The 23,144-nt window shown below is 39.6% G+C and overlaps 1 protein-coding gene across 2 annotated transcripts in view; it reads left to right on the forward strand.

Annotated features, from left to right (window-relative positions):
* palm2akap2 (PALM2 and AKAP2 fusion) overlaps positions 1-23,144 on the forward strand; it is a 111,884-nt gene that overhangs the window by 20,874 nt on the left and 67,866 nt on the right. For both annotated transcript variants that reach the window (XM_084745544.1, XM_084745545.1), the window contains exons 3-4: positions 7,247-7,327; positions 15,902-16,023. In XM_084745544.1, the coding sequence (XP_084601670.1) occupies positions 7,247-7,327; positions 15,902-16,023 (203 nt within the window). The remainder of the gene's footprint in view (positions 1-7,246; positions 7,328-15,901; positions 16,024-23,144) is intronic.

Genomic DNA, 23,144 nt, shown 5'->3' on the forward strand with positions numbered 1-23,144 from the left:
CTAACCCAGGCCCATCCTGTCTTGTAATACCTTCACAAAAGAGTCCAGTAGTACACCTCGGACCTCCCTCCGTTGTTTCACTACATGTTCACTACATTCCACGCTCTTATCTTTTTTTGATCTAAGAAATAAGCAAATACACTCTCAAAATGTCAAGAAAGTAAATATACATACACCTGTTTTCCTTACTAAAAAAATACAGTTATCAGTTGTTAGTAGTTAGGATGACGGTGATATACAGCCCCAAAGACTGGAACATGAATTCAACAGGTGGTCAATTCTTACATATTGAACCTTGAAGTTAGTTACTTCGCTTTCCAAAATAAGCTTGTTACATATTGTTCATAGTATTTACTATTTATTTCGTATGAAGTGTTTTAGAGCATTTTGACAATCACCTCAGTGTCTGAGATAAGCTTTAGTAAAGTTAAGTAGCTAGCTCATTTCTTTTAAACTTGACCAAAAAAAAAAAAAAAAGAAATCACCAAAAACATCTTGGCTCATCTTTCCCCAGCTTCAACAATCACCAACTGTGGTTTGGTCGGAAAAAAAACCTTAATTCACAGAGTTAGATGTGAAAACATAATTGACATGAGAGATGAAAAAGTTTATAGCAGAAGACAGATGTGCAGTTTGTAAAACATCACACTATATTGTGTGAGTAGAGAATAGTTTAACTTAAAGCTATTAAATGCAAACCACCATGAGAACACATAGTGAATGCTCATAAACTGTCCGTCTTGTCCCTTGATAATGGAACGTGCTAAGAGTGACACATAAACAGTTATTTAACAAAAATGAAACATTTTAGCACAATATATTTTTCAGCTATATCATCCAGCCCAAGGACATTTTTGTATGGAAGGCCTGCAGGTATCTGCTGCAACTAATGATTATTTTCCTTTCTAAATTCTGCATTCTCATTGTAGATACTGGCTCGTGGTTTATACTGTTATCCAAACATCTCTCTGGCCCAGTAAGTGCAGAATCAAACCCATGGCATTCAAACCGCAAGTCCATTTCAGTCTCTGTCCTCTAAGCGCTCAGGTATGGCTTCCCACAGAGTGGAAGATGATCTTCACTGTGAGATGTCTCTGCTGGGTGTGTTGGCATGTGCAGAATGTGACCCATCAGAGCTGCAGCTCACTTCTGTTCTCAGTCCCCAATACCAGCAGCAGAACTTTGAATTGAAACGGAGTTACATCACCACTTTACCACATTATAATCACGTCTGTGTGACCTCATGCTGGTTGTGTGAGCTCAGTAGTGCAGAATGCTCTTTATAAGCAGGTGTGCAATCACACACAAGCACTCGCATGTGCTTATGTGCCAATTCTAGCACATTTTGTAATAATGAAAGCTATTCAGTTAGTTTATGGAGTTAGTTACACTGAAATTAAAGATTTTGTTTATTGGCTTTTAGTTTATTTTGGTACAGCTTCATATATCTGTTTTACTAAGGCCAAAGCAAGAAAGTTATTTTCATGAATTTAAGTGGACATTTCACTCCAAAATTAAAAGTAAGCTACATATTTATCTTCTGGCCTGTAGTGTTGTTTACCATCTGGATCGTTTTAGTCTTAATGTCTGATACTAAAAACATCTATGATACTGGACATACTGGCCATACAGATGTCTCATCTCTCTCTCTCAAATCATGACAAGATAATCCATAGACCTTATTGTGAGCAGTTTCATGTAGGAACTATTTTCCTTCTACCAAATCCAACCATATGACTGCACAGAAGGAAAACTGCGTGAGAGGCTCATATTAGTGACAATGCGGGATGTAAACATTATTGGCATCGTTCTCCCCTGAGCTGTAACCTCTCGTCCATGAGTAGATGCACATTTCCTTCTGCACATGATGTGGTCAGTGGGTGTAGTTTGGAAAATTGTACTTGCTTTATGCTCCACAATTTGTTTGTTATTTGAAGCAGACATCTCTACAGCCAAAACTTGCCAGTGAACTGTCCCTTTAAATGAGATGTTCTTACCCTGTTTCCAGGTAAATGAAAACTCTTTGGATGTTATTTTGTACTAGAAGACATTCATTAGAAATACAAGTAATGATTTTAGATAATAATCTTCCAAAAACCATCCAGAAATGGGTTAGAAGGGACATCAGGCATTGACTTTTTGCCTCATAAATCTAGTCTTTTGTGCTAGGAACACCACAGAAGAAGAGTGAAAGTTCATCTTGTTGAACTTAAGTTTATAGGAATTGTAATCAGATACTGTAAATCCACTCCACTGCCAAAATTCTCAGCCCTGTAGGACAGGAATTCTGTTCAGTCCTTCTGACTTTTGGCTGGCTTCGAAGCTAAACAAAGCAACAACAACATATCAAAGTAAAAGTCTCCAGTGGGGGTTAACCATTTTAAACATCAAACACAGAGTTCTGTTTTAGTGTCCAAATTCTTTGATGGTGTCGAGAGTAGTGGGAAAAGTGATGTCTCTTGTATGAAAGCATAGCAGCAAGCCAAGTGGGGCCAAACACTCAGTGAGTCAGAGTGTGGGAAGTCATGAGTGTGTCACCAAGAATGTCAACATATTTTGCCGAGGAGGAGGATGTGTTCTCTGAGGGAAAATACAGTGAACAGAGCGGGGCCTGGGGTCTTTGTGCTGTCCATTCAACTGGTCAAGGCTGGGGATTCATTCCATCTTTTTTATAAACTTACCAGTTTCTATTGCAAATTCTTGAAGACGGTGACAATCACTCCAGCTAATGAATTTCTGTTTTGACTGAGAAGTGACAGCTGAACTCATGAACTGATCCATCACTCCTTCGTAGGAAGTCTACACCCCCAGGGAGTTGAACTGTCCTCCACAGTTCTTGTTACTGCACCCAATTCAAGCCAAAGTTCAATAATGTTTCTGTTCATTCAGTTTTGCACAAGCACATTTTTCTCTTTTTGATATATATATATATGGAAATATATATGCAAGTATTATGGTTGAAAATATTGTATGATGATGTTGAATTGGGATTTTGTTTGAGAAGAACATTTTAAAGTTGGTTCTTGTATATAAGCATTTCTTTCTACTACTGGTGGAGTTTTTGCAGTATTTGATCTGACTACCTTGGTATCATCATTGTCAGAATCCACATGTGGGATCGAGGAAATTTCAAGAAGGAATTCCCAGAGGAAAACTTTGATGATGTTTTGGGAATTTGGGAATACGCAGTAGTAGGCTATGAGAAAGCAGGGCCTTCTCCTCTGTCAGTCCATTGTGAGATACATCCTTTCATGTAATTCTTTCCAAAAGCTCTCACACCAGAGAATTTGGAGTCGTCCATGGGCGCTTCAGCTGAATACCCAGGGGGGTAATGCAAATTTATGCTATGAACTTGAAACAGGAGATCTCGACTCTTTTGTCAATTTGTTTTATCCTGGAGCATTTCCGTCCTTTTCTTTTTTTTTTTTTTTTTTTTGTCCAATGCATAAACAACTGCTTTAATGCGCAATGAACTTAACTGAATTGGACTGCTTGGTGTAAAGACAGTTTTGATAACTGACTTGTCCAGCTGACTTTGCTACAAGCTGCTGGCAACTTGACCACGTGAATCACCGGCGACACCATCAGTAGGCTTGAGTTGAGTTGAGCTGAGCCGGGCCAGTTTACACCGCAGCAACTCTGCAGTGTTCTATCACGGTTTTGTCTCACTGTGAAGTTTTCGGCTTTAGACTTGCTTGCATTTAACTTACGTTTTGCTAAGTCTTCATTAATGCCAAGACACCACACAGCAATATATTCAGGCAGAATTGTACAACTCCAGCAACTTTTCACTGCAGCAATAGATGATTGGCCACTTCAGTGTGTTGCAAGATTATGTCGCATTGTGCTGCAGAAAAAGTAGAGTCAGTGTCAGCTTTTTAGTTTACAATAGTGTGTTTTAAGCAGAGCGTTGCTGTGGATGGGAATGCTCATTATACACATTTCAGGAATGTGATGGAAACCAAATGGCAGCCAAACCATCTTTGATCTGCAGATGTCAAACATCTGTCTGTGTGTCTGTGCATTTATGTACAGTCGAGGATTTTCCAACACCAAATTCACACGCTTTGCCTGAGCACTGTTTTGTTTAGAAGATATATTAGCATCTACTGTACTTATCTGTGTGTACATATCCGTGCCTGTGAGTGTATTTGCTTCCTGTCATTCTGGGAATGTGTATTTTGCGCATGTGTGTTTTGCCCATTCCTCGACCACATGTCCTCAACAGTCCTTGACATCTGGTGACCATATCTCTGCTCTGGCTCTCTAACTCTACTTCACAAGCCATGGGAACTGCTGCTGTGTAGGTTGCTGCGGTGTGTGTGATTATACATGTGTGTGTGATTGTGTGTGTGTGTGTATGACAGAAAGAGAGAGAGAGATGAGCTCAGGTTTGGTGCAGATGTTTTCACAGCCTGGGTGTAGCTTTATGATGTGTTCACTCAGCAAGAGTGATAGAGTCAAGTTGTCTTGCTTTGTTCTCTGTTGTCTCTCTTCCGTTCAGCTTTTTAGGACTTTGGTGTTTGTAAGGATGTGTTTAAGCATATTTCCACTCAAGGAAATATTTGGAAGAAGATACTTGGTCACCAAAGTTGACCTGAGTTGTCCTTTGGCAATAAGGACAACTGAGCATATCAGTCTGAACAAGCCCTCCTCCAACATACAGCGAATGAAAACATAGAGCTGCCATCTTAGGGATTAAGAGGCCATGAAGCATATTCCTCTCTCTACTGTCTGTAATAAATACTTAAAAAGAAAAAAGAAAAAAACAAATACTCCAAATGACAAAATGGATAGTTTGTTAGTGCCTTCAAAAACAACCCAGTGTGACTATCACAAACCTCTATGGTTTGGTTATGTTTACGTGGCTACAACTACCTTTTGCATGTAAATACAGGCAAATGTGTCAATGTGATATATTAAGTTTAAGTGTCTGAATTACACTGCAGACTTTCTGCAGAGTTTCTGTTATAGTAAGAAAAAGACAGACAGATCCATGTTATATGTACTTTTATCCTCTCTCATCTCCCTCGTTCTCTCTTTGCCGTTCTCATGCATCAGTTCTGTGTTGTTGATTGCGTAGCTGCAGCTGATGCTGCTTTGACATACAGTATGTTGGTGTTAAAGTTGGCTTGAACTACTACTACTGTCTGCTGTGGTGTAAAGCATTCTCAAATTGTTGTAAATTATTGTTAATATAGATATAATTCTTCTTATCCATTCAAATTAATATAAAAAACATGGATACATTGTGTATGCCATCATTATATGGACTGATCTCTTCTCTTGACTTCCAGCTTCCCTTGTAGGAAGTTGTTCATAAAATTTAAAAAATTAACATGAAGGAAAAATGTTAAAAAATTAACATAGCTTTGTTCTTTTTTCTAGGGGGGATCTTGTTGTGAATGTTGTGAACTGTGAGTGTGCACTAGTTGATTTTAACCAGTGTAAACTAAACTTTGAGCTCCCTCTTGTGAAGTGTGAACTTGTACAACACTGACAACTATGAGGTCACAGTCAGGGAAGGATTGTGGTGGTCGTCATTATTTTTGAGTGGAAAAAGCTATCTCCTGTGTTTAAGTCCCACTGTCTACCTCGGCCTCCTCCATATGATACTTGCCAGCATCTCCTGAGAGATGGTCATTATTCACACACACCACAATAGGTCGCATGTCAGGTACATATAAACAAAAGTCTTTTTTTTTTTGGTGAGGACAGTGTCTGTAAAGATTACAAGGAAAATTGCAGACAAAATGCAGATCAGTCAGGGTATTTTGAAGTAACAGAAGTGAAACAACACTTATAATTATTAAAAAAATTCTATTTTTAATTTGTTGTTCTCGTGTTTTCTAATACTCTGACTCTATTATTCTGTGCTATTTTTTCCTGATGCCATTTTGTTCACCTCTGTCCTTTCCGTTTTGCTCCTCTGTCCTCGGTTCTTCTCTTTATTCTGTTCTGTATCACTGTTCACTCAGTTTTGCTGCCTTTGAGAGGTGGTCTGTGGTTAATTCACATTTTGGGGTTTTTCCCTGATGGATATATTTAGCTGACAGGAAACGTCCCAGAAATCCTCATTCTGCTCCCAGTGAGAGACAGCGAGAGATAAAGCCGCATACACAACTACAGTATCTCATGCCCTTCAGCCTCAAACGGAGCTGCACTGGGATCTGCTTTGTTTATATTCCCATGCATATAGTGAGTCTTTTCAGTATTTCAAACCTTCCACTCGCCAGCCCGGCCTGCAAACATCAGCCTGATTCATCTCCGCATAAAGTTAAGGATTGTTCTCGCCACCTCAAGTTCAACCTCAGCGCCATTTAAAGGCTTCAAGGCTTAATCCCTCCCCTTTAGATAGCCTGTAAACTCTGACCGCCCCCCCCAACCCTCGATAAGCCCCGACCTCCGACCTCTCTAATACTTCACTTCCTCCCTGCGTACGCCCAGGGATCACCTTTGAGATGAGAAGCTGAACAGTTTAGATGGAGGCTGTGGAGTGTAGATTTACTGTGGCACTAATGAGAGGAACTTTAAATATCCATGTTATTAAATAGGAATCTCTACATCAAGGCAACGCAACATAACGCAACAAAATGCAATGTAAGATCATGTAAAATAATGTAACGTAATGTATGTGAGTTTTGTATGCATTATTATAATCAGTTGCAACTTTATAATAATTATCCAAATAATATTTAGTGACAGTGAATTATTAACCATTAATAGAGTGTTATTTTATACTACACCGAATAATGATACAATAACATAAACTGTACAGTAGTAATAATTAGTAAACAATAAAAATATAATTAAAGTTTATTATCCAATTTGCCACTGATTCATGATGGTTATTATAAAGCATCACAGATATATTAACTGGTCTAATTTTCCTCATTATTTTGCTGTATTGTTGAAAACACAGACAGGGGAATGACTTAGATGTGACATCAATCTGACATCAGTTTAAATGAAGTCAGACAGTATACCGTATTAAGTCTCTGCTCATTTTCAAATTGAATGTATGAAATCCCTAACTGCCCTACAGGGATCTCGTCTTGATGAGTATTAATATTAAAACATTCAATCGATACAACGGCATGTATTAGTGCATCACTGTGCTCAACTTTTTCAGTTCTGTTTCTCAACAGATCTAATCAAACCGGTATAAATCCAGAGCAATGAAACTTTTATATGACTTGTTCTAGAGACCTGATTTTCCTCTTTTCTGTGTTTTTTTGTCTCCCAGGAGAAGCGAAAACGACAAGCCGAGATTGAAGACAAAAGAAGCCAGCTCGATGACCTGGTGCTACAACTGCAGCATCTCAAGGTTGGTTTGTGTTGCAGTATATTTAAAACACGAGGGCGCCGCTGCTGCCGTCTACAATCTGTCTTCATTCATTGTGTTGCTTAACTTACTCAGTACATGTAGCTGTTAACACACGATTTCTATTTTTGTCGGGCTACTCATTACGAGTTTTGCAGTTTGAATCCACTTGGCTATATTGTCACATCAATAAACAATTACATCATCACAGATATAACAATGATCATAATTGAACTTTTGTGACTATGGTATAAAGACAGGTTTTTGATCCAGTATTTATCTCTGCAAGGCATAACTGTGTGTGAGTGCAAGTTGCAAACTAGTTTGTGTTGCGGGAAAGCTAATTCCGGATCACACATCACTTTATTTTTTAAATGCAACTCTAATATAACCCTCACCCTGATAACCATCGTGTCTCTTATACTTATTGCATCTGTTTATTATGTTAGAAAGGTTGTTAGCCAGCTGTAGTTTACCTTGTTTGATCTGCTCCCATATACCCTGTTAAAGCGTTGCATTGTGCTGTTAATGCAAACCCAAATTAAAGCTTTCTGGCATTTTCGTGGGCAAAAACTCTTAATTTCTTCTTTCATTGTGAAACATTTGGAAAATATGTTGTGAAAACTCCCTGACTTGCAGCCCCACAAAAGACATGTTAAAGAACTGTCATCTTGATGTCACTCAGCATTGGCAGTAAAAGAAGTGGCTGCATAAATGATGCAATACTTATGGAGATGCAAAGATTAAATTAAAAAGCTTAGATATATGACAAAATCCCTGTATTATTGTGCTCTTATGGACATCTCTGCTTATGTTATTTTACAGCTTTATATTCACAGCCTGGATGTGTGATAACATATTTACTGTTTGATCTACAGCTGGGCTAAACATTGCTAATGTGTGGGTGACTGTATGTGAGAACTAAGAGATGAATCACTGCTTAAGACTTGAGGTAACCATTATATTAAGGTCAGATATTGAGTTTAAGGTCAGATGAGAATGCGCTCAGAGTAAAGGTGAAGGTAAGGTGGAGGATTGATCTCAGGGTTAGACGCTAGTGGATGAATGGAGTAGATGATGATGCTCACAAGAAAGCTTTACAAATGTGTGTGTTGAGAGAAACCCATTCATCTCTTTTAATCGACTCAATTCCTCTTTCTTTTTTTTTTTTTACCTAAACATACCTCTTGCCTTGACCCTAAATGTCACAGAGTGATAAAGAGATAGAGTGTGCACTCAAAGACACATCATGTGCCTTCTTTTACTGTTTGGTTCTGTTCCTGTCTGCTGTTTTACACATCTGTGCATTTAATTTCTTCCACGCAAGGATAAATGTGTTAGTTTCTGAGAGGTAGTGGTTCATTCCTTTCAAACATCCAAATCTCAGTGCTCCTGGTGTGCCAGCGGCCTGTTAATGCAGAGTTTCACTTGGCCAAACAGGACAAACCTGGCTGTTTTTTTATTTTCCTGGAAAACAACTCAAATCCAAACACACATAAACATATCCCTTAATAATTACTGCCAGCCGCTACTGGGGAGCCAAGATTTTGTTTCAAGTAAACACTCACTTGACGTTCAAATGCTAAGTGCTGCGTAAACGGAGACACACAAACTGCAGACAGACCGTGAGTCTGATAGAAATGAACAGCTTCCGTGCATCAGTTGATTTACGTGCAGTTCTTGAACCTTTCAACCAATGAAAAATGAGTCGTTTGACCTCGCACACGAGCTGAGAAAAACACATGAGCAGCCCTGTCAGGTGGAGAAACACCAGATACAGGCATCCAATGCATTTTGACGACTGACACACCATGTGACATCCCTTAAGATATATTATGCTAATGATATTTAAAGCTATATTATATAACCTTTTATACATTAAAATGTCTGAACTTGTGTGTTTAACACTGTAATTTCTGTTCCCTCATCATATTTTTTTAAATGTGCATAAATAAATGTAGTTAAAAAAAAAAAAGTTCAAGTAAAAAAGTAAAAGTGCAGTCCTAAATGCTGCACAGATGCAGGGTGGGTGGGGTAATGGCTGTGGGTACTCATTATACAACAAATATCTATGGTAGCCAGTTTTAGTATTTGCAATAAAAATACATTCCATTCTCTAATTAGAGCTTTTAAACACACTTGGCATGAACAATTCCTTTATTAAAATATAAGTTTGATTCCTATGTACCAGTGTTTTCCAGCATTTAACACCCACTTATGGAAATATATCGACAAAAGAGGAACATTGATTAAAACCATTTGCACAGTATGTATATGGTCATTAGAGCAATGTGTTCAGTGCAATACAGCCATTATTGAAGGTGTGGGACACAGGTTTGATCAGATTTCTTAAGTCTAATCTAAGCCTTACACTTAATTTGAAGGGGTGTGCAGAATTACACTGTCATTATCATGACATGACATCTGTCATGACCTTGAAGGAGTCTTTATGAATGTTTATGACTGTTCATCTCAAAAGCTTTATGTTTGCTAGGTCATACATTTCATTGTGTTTGTGTCTTGTGTGTGGCGTTCGTACGTGAATTTGAATTTGAAAAAAGCAGAATATTCAACAAAATCTGGTGTTTTAGCTGCACAGTCACTCAAGCAAACAAAAAATCATTTAATACTTGAAATGTAACAATCCCTTTGTCATATTTGTTATCCATACTTTGGCTAGATAAATCATCTGCTGATCACTTACACTAGAAATTAGGAAGCATTAAGTAATCATGATCAAAATATACAGTCATATACACTTCTGTGAACTTTATTGTTTGCAGTTTCATGCATAGGAACAATTTAGATATAATAAAAAAGCTTAAAGAAAAAATTCTGGTTTAGGTCCCTTAAAAGTATTTGAAAAGTGCATAATTTTTCCTCTTAAAAAGCTGTATGAAGCCTGTGTGTATAGTGCTGATGCATTTCATTCTCCTGTTGTCTTTTTTCTTTTGGACCTGATATTGGCTCCTCTGCATGGAAAGTAATAATCACAACAAATTACTTATGACATCAACTGCTGACATTTCAGACTACTGCAGTGACTACAGTTTAGACGACTGGCTTGTGTTGTTTTATTCAATCAATGCTGCATTGCAGAAACCCACAGAGAGGTCAACAGACTATAACTACACGCAGCATTTTCATACACATAAATGCGTGTATTCTGAGGGTGATTTCACACCTGTAGTTCAGTTCATTTCATCCAAACCAAAGGAAAAAACAGAACATTGTTTCATTTTAGTTCTGGTTTGGGTTCACATTGATGTGTTACGAACAAACCAAGAGGAGTAAATTTATACAGGACAAAAACGAGTCCACTTGAAAGCGGACCACCCTTTTGTCTGGTTGTTTGATCCACACCAGGGTTTGATTGACAGCTTTCACACCAGTCCAAACAAACCAGGGTTCATTTTAACTGAATCAGACAGGTCAGTTGTGAACACACCGTTACTCTCTACCACTGGCTGATGTTAAAGTAACGCCCAGGTCACAAAAGCTTTTCCATTTGCTGCTTTGAAAAGTGTATTGCATTTTATGCCTTTATTAGATAGCTGGCAGAAGGAACATGACAGAAAGTAAGGAAAGAGAGATGGGGTCTCCCACTCGACTCAAACTCAAGCGCCTTAACCTCCAGGCCACCAGTATTCCCCACTCAGAGTCTGGTAACTCCTTTCAGATTCATCATGACGCAGCCTACGTTACCAGCTTTTTATCAAGCTAGCATAGGTGAACAGGAAGGAAGGCAGAAGGCAGCACCACCACTGCAAATCTCAAAGTCAATAGTCTGAAAGAAAAACACCTCCTCCAGTTATCAGAAATATGTGAGATGGCCTGTGTCTTGTGTCTATTCCGTTTGTACTTCCCATGCTCCCCAGAGAAAAATGAGAAGAACTAACAGATATCATCTAAATGTTAGCTCTTTACAGTATCAGCCACTGAGCTAAACAGGGAATCGAGTCCCTGCAGACCCTGTGTACTGCTCTGCTTGGTTTTCTTGCATACAACACCAGCAGGCTTGAAGTCCAGATGTTATCAGCATCTGGTCACAAAGTCACATTTAATGGCCATTACCTCTGAGTGCCACACAGCCAGGCAGCATGAAGCAGGCTTTGTAGTGCGCTCCCCAGAGACGCAGTGGCCTGGGAGAGGAAATGGAGACTGGAGCCCAGAGATTTGATAAGGACCTCTGAGCCGCTTGATTCAAGGCTCTCAGAATGGAGGCGTTGAAACCGTGTAAACACGGCAGTGAGCCTTTTCTGCTGCAGCCCGGTCTCCTTACTATATGCTTGATTTTCCCTCTGGTAGTTCTGTAATTTGGTTTGATTTGATTTGATGCTTTGTAAATTGGTTATTTCGGTTTCTGATGAATAGCATAGACCTTCTCGACACTCCCAAGCCTTCCAGCGCGGAGCAGTTGTGTGTCAGAGCTCAACAGGAAATGGAAAGTCTATTAAACAGCGTGAGAGAGAGCAGAGAGCAGGCTGGTTCTCAGGAGGAAACTATTGGTCAGTTATCCTACACAACTTTATTCACCACTGTTTTGTTGACTGCTGAAATACCCCAGGAAACCTTGTTTTCATGTGATGATACTTTTGGTACAGGAGTACTTCATTGATAAAATTCCACAGGGAGGTCAAAGGTTAAAGTCGACTACAGACCAGCATCCTCCTCTGGATAAATGATGGTTTCTTTGCCTCACGTACAGAATATCACTATTTTCTGTATATCACTATACAGAATATTACTGTTCTAGCTGTTTGCCTCTACCCATTTAGTCATTGTATGCGCATTATTGATGATTATTAAATAGTAAATAAATTTCATTGTGAAAGCACTAATAGGCATCAATATAATATTGTCACAATATCAATAAATATTGGTATCAGGGTATTTAATATTGTGATATTTTATTTTGTCCATATCACCCAGCCCTACCGTTTGTCCATTTGTCCCAATCTTGTGAACACAATGCCTCCGAACACCTTGGCCACCACTCAAGGTTGAACTTTTTAGATTTTGGTGGTCAGCGGTCGCTGCAGCCTCATAATACACATTTTTGGCCATAACTCAAGAATTCATACACTAATTCTGACAAAATTTTACACAAATGTATCATAAGATAAAATGATGAGGCAATGACATTTTATATCCAACAAGTCAAAGGTCAACTCCTCTGTGACATTGATAGAAGATGTGAATTTGTAGCTTCTTTGTAGCAGCATCCATATTTGACGAAGACAGCATGTTACCCACTTCAAATTATTCAGAAATTATTCAATTCACTATTGAGTACACTTAATATCTTTGATAGATTTATTAAAACTCTTCACTATATATATGTATATATATGTATGTGTTACATGAGGCATGAGGTGATAATTAAAAGCTGTGAAAAGGTGGGAACACTAACCTTTTGTAAACTGCAAACATCCAAAGGCAGTTGTTTGTATTGTTTTAATTTGTATTCAGCAGTTAAATTAGATTTTGGAAGATTGTATCCATTCATTCTAGTTGACAAACGCGTTGTGGAACTTGAGCCTCATTCAAAAATCCTTCTGGCCGACGACTCTGAATACGAGATGATCTATGTGAGGTTAGTTTGACTATGTGGGTGTGCGGCAGCCACACACGCAGACACAAACAAACAAACAAACAGCACCGCTGCCACATTCTGACAGCAGGTGGGAAAATGCTCTGGAATATCTTCTGCGGAGCCGATTGTGTGGTGTGTGTCGGTGTGTGTGTGAATGCGGAGGCGCTCGTACTGTTAATTGTCAGCTCTACAACCTCGAGCCAAGCCAACCGTTTTGACAGTAAACAGCCAAAGGTGAAGCTAAGTGCTCGACTCTGTTGTGGTAACAAAACAGAGCTCCAGACACAGACAAGACATTAGCGGCATAAACACACGGCTCTGGCATTCAGCTTTAAAACATTCAAGAAAAGCGGTTAACCCTGTGTGATGAGATGATTGGTACTTCTAATGTGTGGTCTAGTGTCAGTCTAGTACATCTTATTAAAACACTGCAAAAAAAATCATACAAGAATTTAGTGGGACCGAAATACAGGTTTTATTTACATTTTTATTGTTTAAAATCATCTAATTTACCTCAACTTGCCATTTCAAATTCAATCTACTTAAAATTTTAAGGCACCCCTGTTGTTTTCAATTAAAACAAATATTTTCTTTTCACAGTACATAAAGATTGTGCTGAAGTGACTGTATCAGACATTTGTGAGTTCAAACGTGTCCTGGAGACAAAGCAGACAGAACTGCTTTAAAGACGGAGACAGAATAATCTCATCAGTCTGGTTAAACATCAGTGGACAAAGTCAAACAGCCACAGTGTCTTTGGCTTATTAACATCACACAAGTCTGTTGAAGCAGAAAAGAGGTACAGTAAGAGGTGAGATCTTACATTATACTTGATAGCAGGTTTATTTTTATTTTTTCCCTTTTCAGAGCAGTTCCTACCTCGCAAAAATGTTGAACAAAAACTGCCATCTGTCTCACGAAGGGGCAGTAAACTGATCAAATAGCATGAGGCTCACATGCTAGACTGGTGAAAGGCACAAATATGCCAAATAAAAGCACAAGGCATCAGACTGGAATTTGGAATTTAAGGAAATAAATTAATTGAAGCTCACAGTTAACATTCAGGGATGATGAAAAACAGAGTCATTTGTGGATGATCAATTAGAGTTTTAGTAAAACCAACAAAATACTTCCATGAACGTTTATGTGTGCCTAACAAGAGAACTTACTACATATCATGGGGACTAATTAGTGAGGTTCTCTAGGCCTGATGGGATTCATGTTTCCTGTGAGTAACAGTTTGGAGTCTCTCTGTGTTATCGAAAAAACTGTGCATTTGTGTGGGACTACTATGTGTTTATTTATTTGTCGTAGCTGTGTTTGGCAGTCATCTTACAAACCTCTCTCACAAAGTAGTCTCCATGATGAAGGTCCACTGGCTGTTGATAAATATCCAAGAATATCACAACCAGGCTAGAAAAGAAGAGCTATTTTTGTTATGGTGTAGATCTTTACATGACCATTACTAATGCATTTAGATAAGGGGATCGACATTTTATTTGTATGTTGTGCTGTGCGTCCACACAAGGACACACATGCGTACTTGCAAACATGGTGGTTACACACCAGTTTCATACCGTTCAACTGAGTCACAGTTGATGGTGGTAATGAGCCAGAGAAATGTAGCAAAGTGCAACAAAAGGCAGGAAAGATTAAGACTTCGAAAGATTAAGACTTCCAGTGAACAAACACTGATGTAAGCAATGCATGTTTCAAAATTATTTTAAAAATCTGCTTCACAAATGTTTTATGAGGAAAAAATGCATGTAAGAATGCTCACAATGTGCTATGGTGAGAAACTGTGAATGTAAATGCATCTTTGTTTACAAGACACTTCCACAGGGCGCCTTTAACCAAAGCCAAAATGTTGCCAGCTGACTGGCAGTGGGCTCATTTGGCCAAGACATTGTTATTATTTGCATTGTTGTATCTAAAAGGTCACAAACAGGAATAGATTGTGTCTGATCAGTCCTGTTGAGACAGACAAATTTGTCTTCAGTCCCGTGACAGTGGAGCTGAGGAGGAGGACCTCCAGCATGGCTGCCAGAATATGTGTGACCAGACGTCCTGGTTTGTCTGGGACTTCAGGGTTTCAGGCTGGGTAACCCAAGTCCTGACAAATATATGTAAATCACTAAAATGTCCAGTAACAAACTGTTCCAGTTTTCACCACAGTTAAACAGCCCCAGTTCTATGATGGTGCAAAAACATGCTTTGCACCCTCAGTTGAAATCTAAACAATAAATGCAAAGTGCAAGTTGGTAGCAGGTGTGTAAAGCAGGGTTACCCCTGGTAAACTCATTATATCCACCTCTTTGAAATGAAGGTGAGAGTTTACTCATCCAATTTTAGATCAACTGTCTCAACCTCTGTATGTACCACTACACCACTGGGTGGTCGGTTTAGGCATGGCCTGTGCGAGCCCATGAGCACCTTCTATTTTGGTTTATGTATGTGCGATATACAAAAGGGCTGGGTGAAGGTGAATATAGATTAGCAGGTGGGGTGATTAATAAATACTCTTGACTATAACCGACCAGCCTGATGTGTTTAGAGATCTGTATGGTTCTACTGTGGCAGCCTGGTGTTGTTTTAAGGCAATTTAATGAAGGTAAACACAGTGAGCAGCTGTGTGTACCGGCACTGCACTCTGGCGTGACACATCTGAAAGAAAACTTTTTCATATGGTGTAGGCCCCTGTGATCAGCAGATTTCATAGATCGTTGCAGACTGAATTACAGATTTTCCTGCTTAACCACATTAAATATTACTCACGTTATTTTAGATGCACCCTAAGTCATTTTGTTCTGGAACCGTGCCTGTGCACAGCTGTGCACAAGCGCATATATGTGCACATGCACGAACGTGTGGTACACTTAAGGGTCCTGTTGTGGGCCTTGGATATGTGGTCACCGTAAACATCATAAAATAAAAAAAATACCTCTCTAAGCATCTAACTGTGTCTTTGTTCCACCCCACAGTCCAAAGCCATGCGAGAGCGATGGCTCCTCCAGGGAATGGCAGCGGAGGAAGGGGAGGCACGGCGGAAACAGCTGGAGCAGGATGAAGAACAAGGGAAGAAGCTGGAAGACCTGATACACAGGTACATCTACAAAAACAGATCAACTTATTTTTCGTCTTTGTACAAATTTTGGCATTGCTGATCAGGTCTGACAGACAGAACAGATGGGATTAGCAGAGTAACAATAACAAAAGTTGACACATCATTTTTTTTTTGTTACTGCACAGCTGCTTTTCTTCCCTGCAGTCTTAAATCTAGTCCTCATCCTGGCACAAATTGTCAACATCTACATGGTCCAAATTGGAAATACTAGAAGAACAATAAGAAATCAAGAGCTTGGACCCTTTTAGCTGCAAAGTGCAAATGTCATCAACAATAGTATTCTTTAATTACGTTCAGCCATATTTGAAGCATCAAACCAGAGTCCCAGTTTGGAGCTCTAATTTTGTGAGACTATTTGTGGCGCAACAGAAACACGCTCATACTGTAGAGTGGTTAAAACACACACACTGTGACTGGAGAAGTATTGGAGACATGGGATTCTGCAGGGCAGCTCTGTAACCTCAGAGCAAAATCTACATTTTTCTTGTGCACTGATGTGAAAACAAACACCAGAGCTGCAGTACAAATATGTATCTTCTCTAAAAACAGATGCAACAAGGAATGACCAGAGGGAGGGAGAGATGTAGAGATGAAATGTTATAGAAAATTAACGATAGAAGAAAGACAAGTGAAAGCAGGGCGTGATTGCCAGAGGAAGAGAGTGAGACGTTGAGAGGGTTGAAAAAAAAAGAGAGAGTGATTCCGTGGGCACTTCCTGCGTTTGTGTCTCTGGGAGGAGCTTCCTGATTCCCATCAAGCCTTGCTGTTAGATAGTCATTTATTCCACCAATGAAGTTGGGCAATGAGATCACCAGTTCTATGAATAAAGTGCCAGCATGCTCTTGCCATCGTGATGCTTTGTAAACTCTACCGTGAGTGTTTTCCATTTGCAGGGTGTGAGAATTGGCCAGGACTGCACCTTATCCTCTCTTAGACAGGACAAGCATAGTTTTCCGTAGACACAAGCCTGATCTATATCTCAAATCCCTACATTTAACAGCATTTCTGTTTGGTTGCATATCATTGCATATTCATGTGCTGAATAAAAGTGAAGATGTTTGGCAGACCCTGGAAAGATGCTGACTTTGTCTAATAATATACGCATCTACAATAGTATGGACAACAATGCCCTTGAAACTTAAAAAAATGCCTGGGAAATTAAAATGAAGGAGCAAACAGGAAAAGCATCGAGTTTGAGTTTTCTCCCCGGTGTGTTTTTGGCAAAACAAATAGCAAGAACACAGCCTGAAGCAGCAGAAACTGTTGGCACTATGCAGGAAAGAGTAGAGGAAAATATGACACACACACACACACACACAGAGAAATTACTGCCGCATCAACAACAAATAAAACTGGAAGAGTGCACTCAGTAGAGGGCAGATCTCAACTGTGAAACACCTACTGCAATGCTATCACAAGTGCCAGAAAGTTTAGAATACTTATTTGTGTAGTATAGTAGGCTATGTTTTATAACTGATTATGATTTTCAGTATCATCAAAAATACAGACAGTCCTCTTTCTATTAAACTGATGCTGTCATGAGGTGATATAGTGCGCAGTATAAGCCATCAAATATTAGTTCCCCTACTTGTGGACCAGGTAGCACAGCTGAGCGTAGGAGCAAGGCATCTATTTTGGGTTTAGTCCTGATAATAAAGGTGACCCAAAAAACACTGCAGACCACTCAGTGTTCACAGTTGTGAAGTGGAGTGAGTGTGTAACAGCCGAGCTGCACACTGACCAGACGAAAAGGTTAGCAGTGAGGTTGTTTGTCAGGCAGTAAATGCACGGTGCAGGTTTCCGTTTTTCAGTTAATAAAGGCTGCAGCTTCTCAAGACTGAAGAAAAAAGTTTTACACAAATGTCATAATGATACCAGAGACCCCAGTAAATTGTCAGTAAGATATGAGAAAAAGTAGATAGTGCCCAAGCCTAATAGATGTATGTAAAGTTTTTAATAAAGTGCTTTTGTATAATAGTCTCAGTTTTCTTCAACTTGCATAGAATAGTGCAATGGTTTTGTAACTGCGCATCATGCCTGCCTGTCTAACTATAACAAAAGAAACAGTAAACAGGACAGTAAGTCCAAACTTTTCAGTTTAAATACAGCTACTTATTTAGAACAGTACAAGCAACCAGGTGACTTTATAACAACATAATGTAATAATAACATTTGATGTTGCCTATTTATAGATTGGTGCCTGCATGTCCCAGTAGAAGTTAATGTTTGGCAAAGAGCTGATTAGATCACCCCCAGTAACTGAATTTAATTCCAACAAGTGATCACAAATGTGTTCAAGTTTCAAAAAAATGGTCTCACTACAATGAAATGGCTACTATGGGGACTAATATTATCACACATGAATACAACTGGGTTATTTGAATCAACAAGACTCTCATCTTTCCAGCCAGATAGGATTTATGCAAATCCAAAACTGTTAAAGGACTCCACACCTTACAGTAAAGAATAGTGGAGTGGAAGCAGATTTCCATCAGTTTCAGGCAGTGGCAGAAAAGTTATATAAACTAATCAGCCAGTCCACAGTGTATTATTTGATGATTTGTTATTTCATAGTTCATGTATTTGAGCGATGGAGATCAGAGCACGCTCAGAAAATTAGGCTGGGTGAGATGCTCTGGGTCAATTTGGCATCAGTGAGTCAGGCTGCACCTCCTCATCTATCAAATCTCTGCATGAAAGAGACTCTGTTAGCCAGCAGCTACTGTAGCTTATCACCAGCGCTGGAATAACATCAACATCGTACGTTGCCACGAACACCAGGATAACAGCCGCTCCGGTATAAACAGAACAGCCGTGAATGGTCAAAGAGCGAGTATTGTAGACCGAAGCACAGTTGTGATTGTGGAGCCGCTTCGTGTGAATCACTTCATTCAGCTGCTGCTGAATAGACTTGTTGTCTGATTCTCTCTTTCAAAGAGGAGATATTGCAGTTACTTACAAAAGCAATTAAAACCACAAAGATAATTCTTTACTGTGAGCTAGACTGGCATGTGTTTTTGGTCTGGTTTCATTTTTTTTCCCCCCAGCATTCAGAGTGTAGCCAAATCTGGCTTTATTTAGCTTTATTCAGTTTGCCAGCAGACAGGAAGAAGAAAACCAAAATCTGTGTCACAAAGATGAATACATTCTGTATTTTAAAAACTCAGTCCCATAAGTTCAGTTTGCACAACCACAGTTAGTTCCGAAATCACCCACAGTGAGTCAGAAACATCCTGAATGCCTCACTTTCCCGGGCTATTGTTGGCTAAATCTCAAAGTTGGTGGCTGCTCTGTGATACAGCTATCCTTTGTCTTGTTTTAGGCAAGGTCTCATTAATGGCCTTTTTCAGGTTTGGCCAAAAGTTCCTTCAAATATGCATGCATGGTATTGTAAAATAACCAGTTAGTATTTCATAATAATGAGTCAGTATCTCACAATGAATTTGTATCTCAAAATAATGAGCTAATATCTCCTTTTTAGGATCTTTCTCAAAATAAGATACTTATTTTAAGACATTAATTCATTTTGATAAAGTTTTTTATTCTAATATAGGACATCACACTGAAGGAAATGGGCTTCCACAGTGATTGTATCAGTTTTCAACTTGGAAAACAGTCACTCGTAGAGTACAAGGAACAATTTCTATCTCCACATAACCATTGCTTAGCACAAAATTTGATAACCTGGCATTTTTCTTGCATTTCTGTACGCAAGCATTGCTGCAGCAGCAGTTCTCAAGCAATTACCTTTGTAAACCAGGGTCTCAGATGTGCGCTGGAAATTGCTTTAAGAGGAGCTCAGCTGTCTGGGATTCGGTTCTCAAGGCTTTCACAAAACAATCTTGTCCAGTGGGTAAAATAAAGTCACAGAGCACATGTGTGGGAGTCTAAGGAGTGCCTCCAGTCACACAAATCTTAGACTTAAAACTCTGTAACAAAACACTGACATTGGGAGGTAAAAGCAAGTCTGAAATTGTGAAAAAACCTTAGAAAATTGTCATTCATTTGGGTGTGATGTCATGCAGTGATGGTGGGAGATATTTCTATTTAGATGTATTGGAATGGAAAGGACAGTGATAGACATCCCATGCCTGTGTGTGTGTGTGTGTGTGTGTGTGTGTGTGTGTGTGTGTGTGTGTGTGTGTGTGTGCGCATTTCAAGCAGAGGGTGTGGCATCTATATTTATTCTCTGTGGGACAGCATCCCAGAATATCCCGTAACCCAGGCAACCAGAGCCTTTCCATTACTGATAGGGACAGAGGTGAATAGGACAATTAATGACAGGACAAATATGGACTATCTGTGAGTGCATGTGTGTGTGAGAGTGAGAGTGAGAGTCTAAAGCTATAATCATGCATCCACCTGGATTTCTATAAAAACAACACCCTCCTACACCTATAAACTCTTCTCAAATAGACTCCACTGTCTTGTAGCAAAACCTCAGACATCTTGTCTGTCCCGCTTTAATGGCTGCTAGACTAATAACACATGGACTGGTGGACATTTTAATGGCAGAAAGCAGCAAAGACAAAGCATCAGCTCTTTTTATGGACGCTCGTATCATTTCATGCACTGGAGAACACATAAACAAGCGCAAGAGTGAAAGAAAAGAGGAGGAACAGCTGGGTCTGTCTATGGAGAACATGTCTAGTGCTACTGAGCGTGAAGAAAAAACAGAAGAGACACAAGAAAGAACAAGTGTCCCTTCAGTTTATCCATATGATTATGCAAAGCTAATGGAAAACACATTATGAAAAACAAAACACAAAGACGTAAGGACAACAGCAGTGTCTTTGTGTGGTGCTGTAAGCGCTGCTTGCTGTTGACCTTAAACTGGAAATCACATAAAGTGACGGAGGGGGAAAAAAAAAAGAGCGAACAGTGCCATCTTTGTACAGGCTGTTTCATACTCGTACCTAAGGTCTTTGAGCACAGACAGAGAAAAAGAAAAAAAAGAGAAGGGGGGGTGGATAGAGGCAGTTTGTGCGGTAGTTTTCCCTGTTGTAACCCGAAATGCACGAGGAACACACAAAGCGACAGAGTAGTGAGGAAATAGCAGCCATTGTGTGCAGGAGAAGACGCTAATTTTGCAGAGCCTGGAGAACAAACAGACAGAAGGAGACAGAATGAGAGAGCGTGGCAGCAGCCGTGGTGGTTGGACAGATACCCCTATCATTACACGGACGGGCTAAAGAAAACGGAGAGAGGGATACAGCAGCAACAATGTGGCACTGGCCTGACTTGTACCCACACCACGCCACACACTTTTGGATTATTGCTCGTTTTGTGCTGCACAGACTGCCCCATGCAGATGTGGTCATCATTGCAGGGGAGCAGTGGGGTTTTATATGTACCGCAGACAAGTTTCAACTTGCTAGCAGAGCCATTAGAGAAAATTGCCTTTTTTACAAAATCAGAGAGTGTTTGAATATATTGGACATGCAAGTTTGTATTTGAGAGGGTTCAGTTATTCTGCAGCATTGATAAAAAAGTAGGCCACTGCAGCAAGATGAGACTGTACACCTGCAATACTGAATACTTGACCTCTTTATGTATTTACCTTAACATATGCTTGGAGGGCATATATTTCATATTTAGTCACCCCAATCTATTTAACTGTGTTAGTAGGGACTATAAGTAGCATTAATTCCACATATGTAAGTAACTGATATACTTTCCTCTTTTATGGTCTGCTAATTATGTTAAAGGAACAGTTTTATCATTTTGTGAAATAAGCAGATTCATTTTGATTAATACCACTATCTGTTATCATATGTCTGGTTCACACTATGTGCTTGACCTGTGTGTGTGCGTAGCATTATCCATTGGTTTTTATTTCGGCAGTCCTATTAACAGGTCGGAGCAGCCACACAGCCTGCTTGAGGAGCGCTGCTCACACACTGCTGCAGCCACGTTTCATCTAGAGATTCAGAGCCTCGTCTGTTTTTCAAACATGTGCGGCTCTCTGCAAATATATATCATATCAGCAACATGGCACCTTTCACCACGGCTTCGTTGTCTGTAGAATTTGCCACAGACGTGATCAAATATCTGTTGTAGGCCAGCGCACTTTCTTTTTCTTTCGCCTTCTTCTCTTTCTTACTTCTTCTGTCACTCCTTCCTTTTCTCTCTGAATGAGGAGATATCACTAATTGCCCTTTGTTTAAAGGTCCAGCCGTGAAGCATGTGACATGTGACGTATCAAATCTGTACCAGTGACGCTCCTTTGTCAATCATTGTATAGAATCCACCCCATATTAACTGAGCAGTTGTGATTGACCCGACTGGATCCAAAGCTGGTGTAATTCTGTCTGAATGGAAGGGGGTCCAGACATATCTGCCAGAGCAAATGAAAATGTGAGCTTGGCAGATTTTTTTGGTTCCCAGGCTAACAAAGACTGGAAACGGGCGGAAGCAGCTAAGCACATCAGCAGATTTACCACAACGTTGAACTGTTCCTTTAAATGCATTAGTAGCATATAGTTACATATTCACACAGTGGTACTTTCTCTTTTTCCTGTTTGTGTAGGCTATGTGTGCTAAGTCCATTAGTCTTAACTTCCCTGCTGAATCCTGCTGCTGCAGCGACCTCATTTTTCTACAGGAGATCAATACAGTTTCATTTAATCTTGTCTAACTATCAATCAATTACCAGACCAGCAAACCTCTGTTCTAAACTGTGCTGAAGAGGAAAATGGAGTCTGCAGGATACATGTGGTCCAGCAGGCAGTCTGGCTGCAGCAAACTATACTTATTGCTACAAGCCAATTGAAGTGCCCTGTATCGTGTTACATAACGTTCTAAGAATATTTGTCTTTTCCCTCACAGTGCCAGTACCGGAGCACATAGTTTTTAGCTGACCAGGAAAGCATGATGCAGTTCAGTTTGCAGAGGAAACCTGTCCTTATTTTTGAGCTGATCGTTCCAGAAACTACTTTAGCTCAAGCTGAATGCAACTGCAGTGAAGAACTGCAGAGCCCAAAGCTGAATCTGCTTCAAAATTCATCATTAGTCAACAAATGTGACAAATTTAGACCAAAACACCATGTTAATGATAGACTGGATTTACTGTAAGAACTCGACACAACCAGGATTCATGT

Source organism: Lutjanus erythropterus, chromosome 20, assembly GCF_056507025.1.
Source record: "Lutjanus erythropterus isolate fLutEry1 chromosome 20, fLutEry1.hap2, whole genome shotgun sequence".
Taxonomy (NCBI): domain Eukaryota; kingdom Metazoa; phylum Chordata; class Actinopteri; order Lutjaniformes; family Lutjanidae; genus Lutjanus; species Lutjanus erythropterus.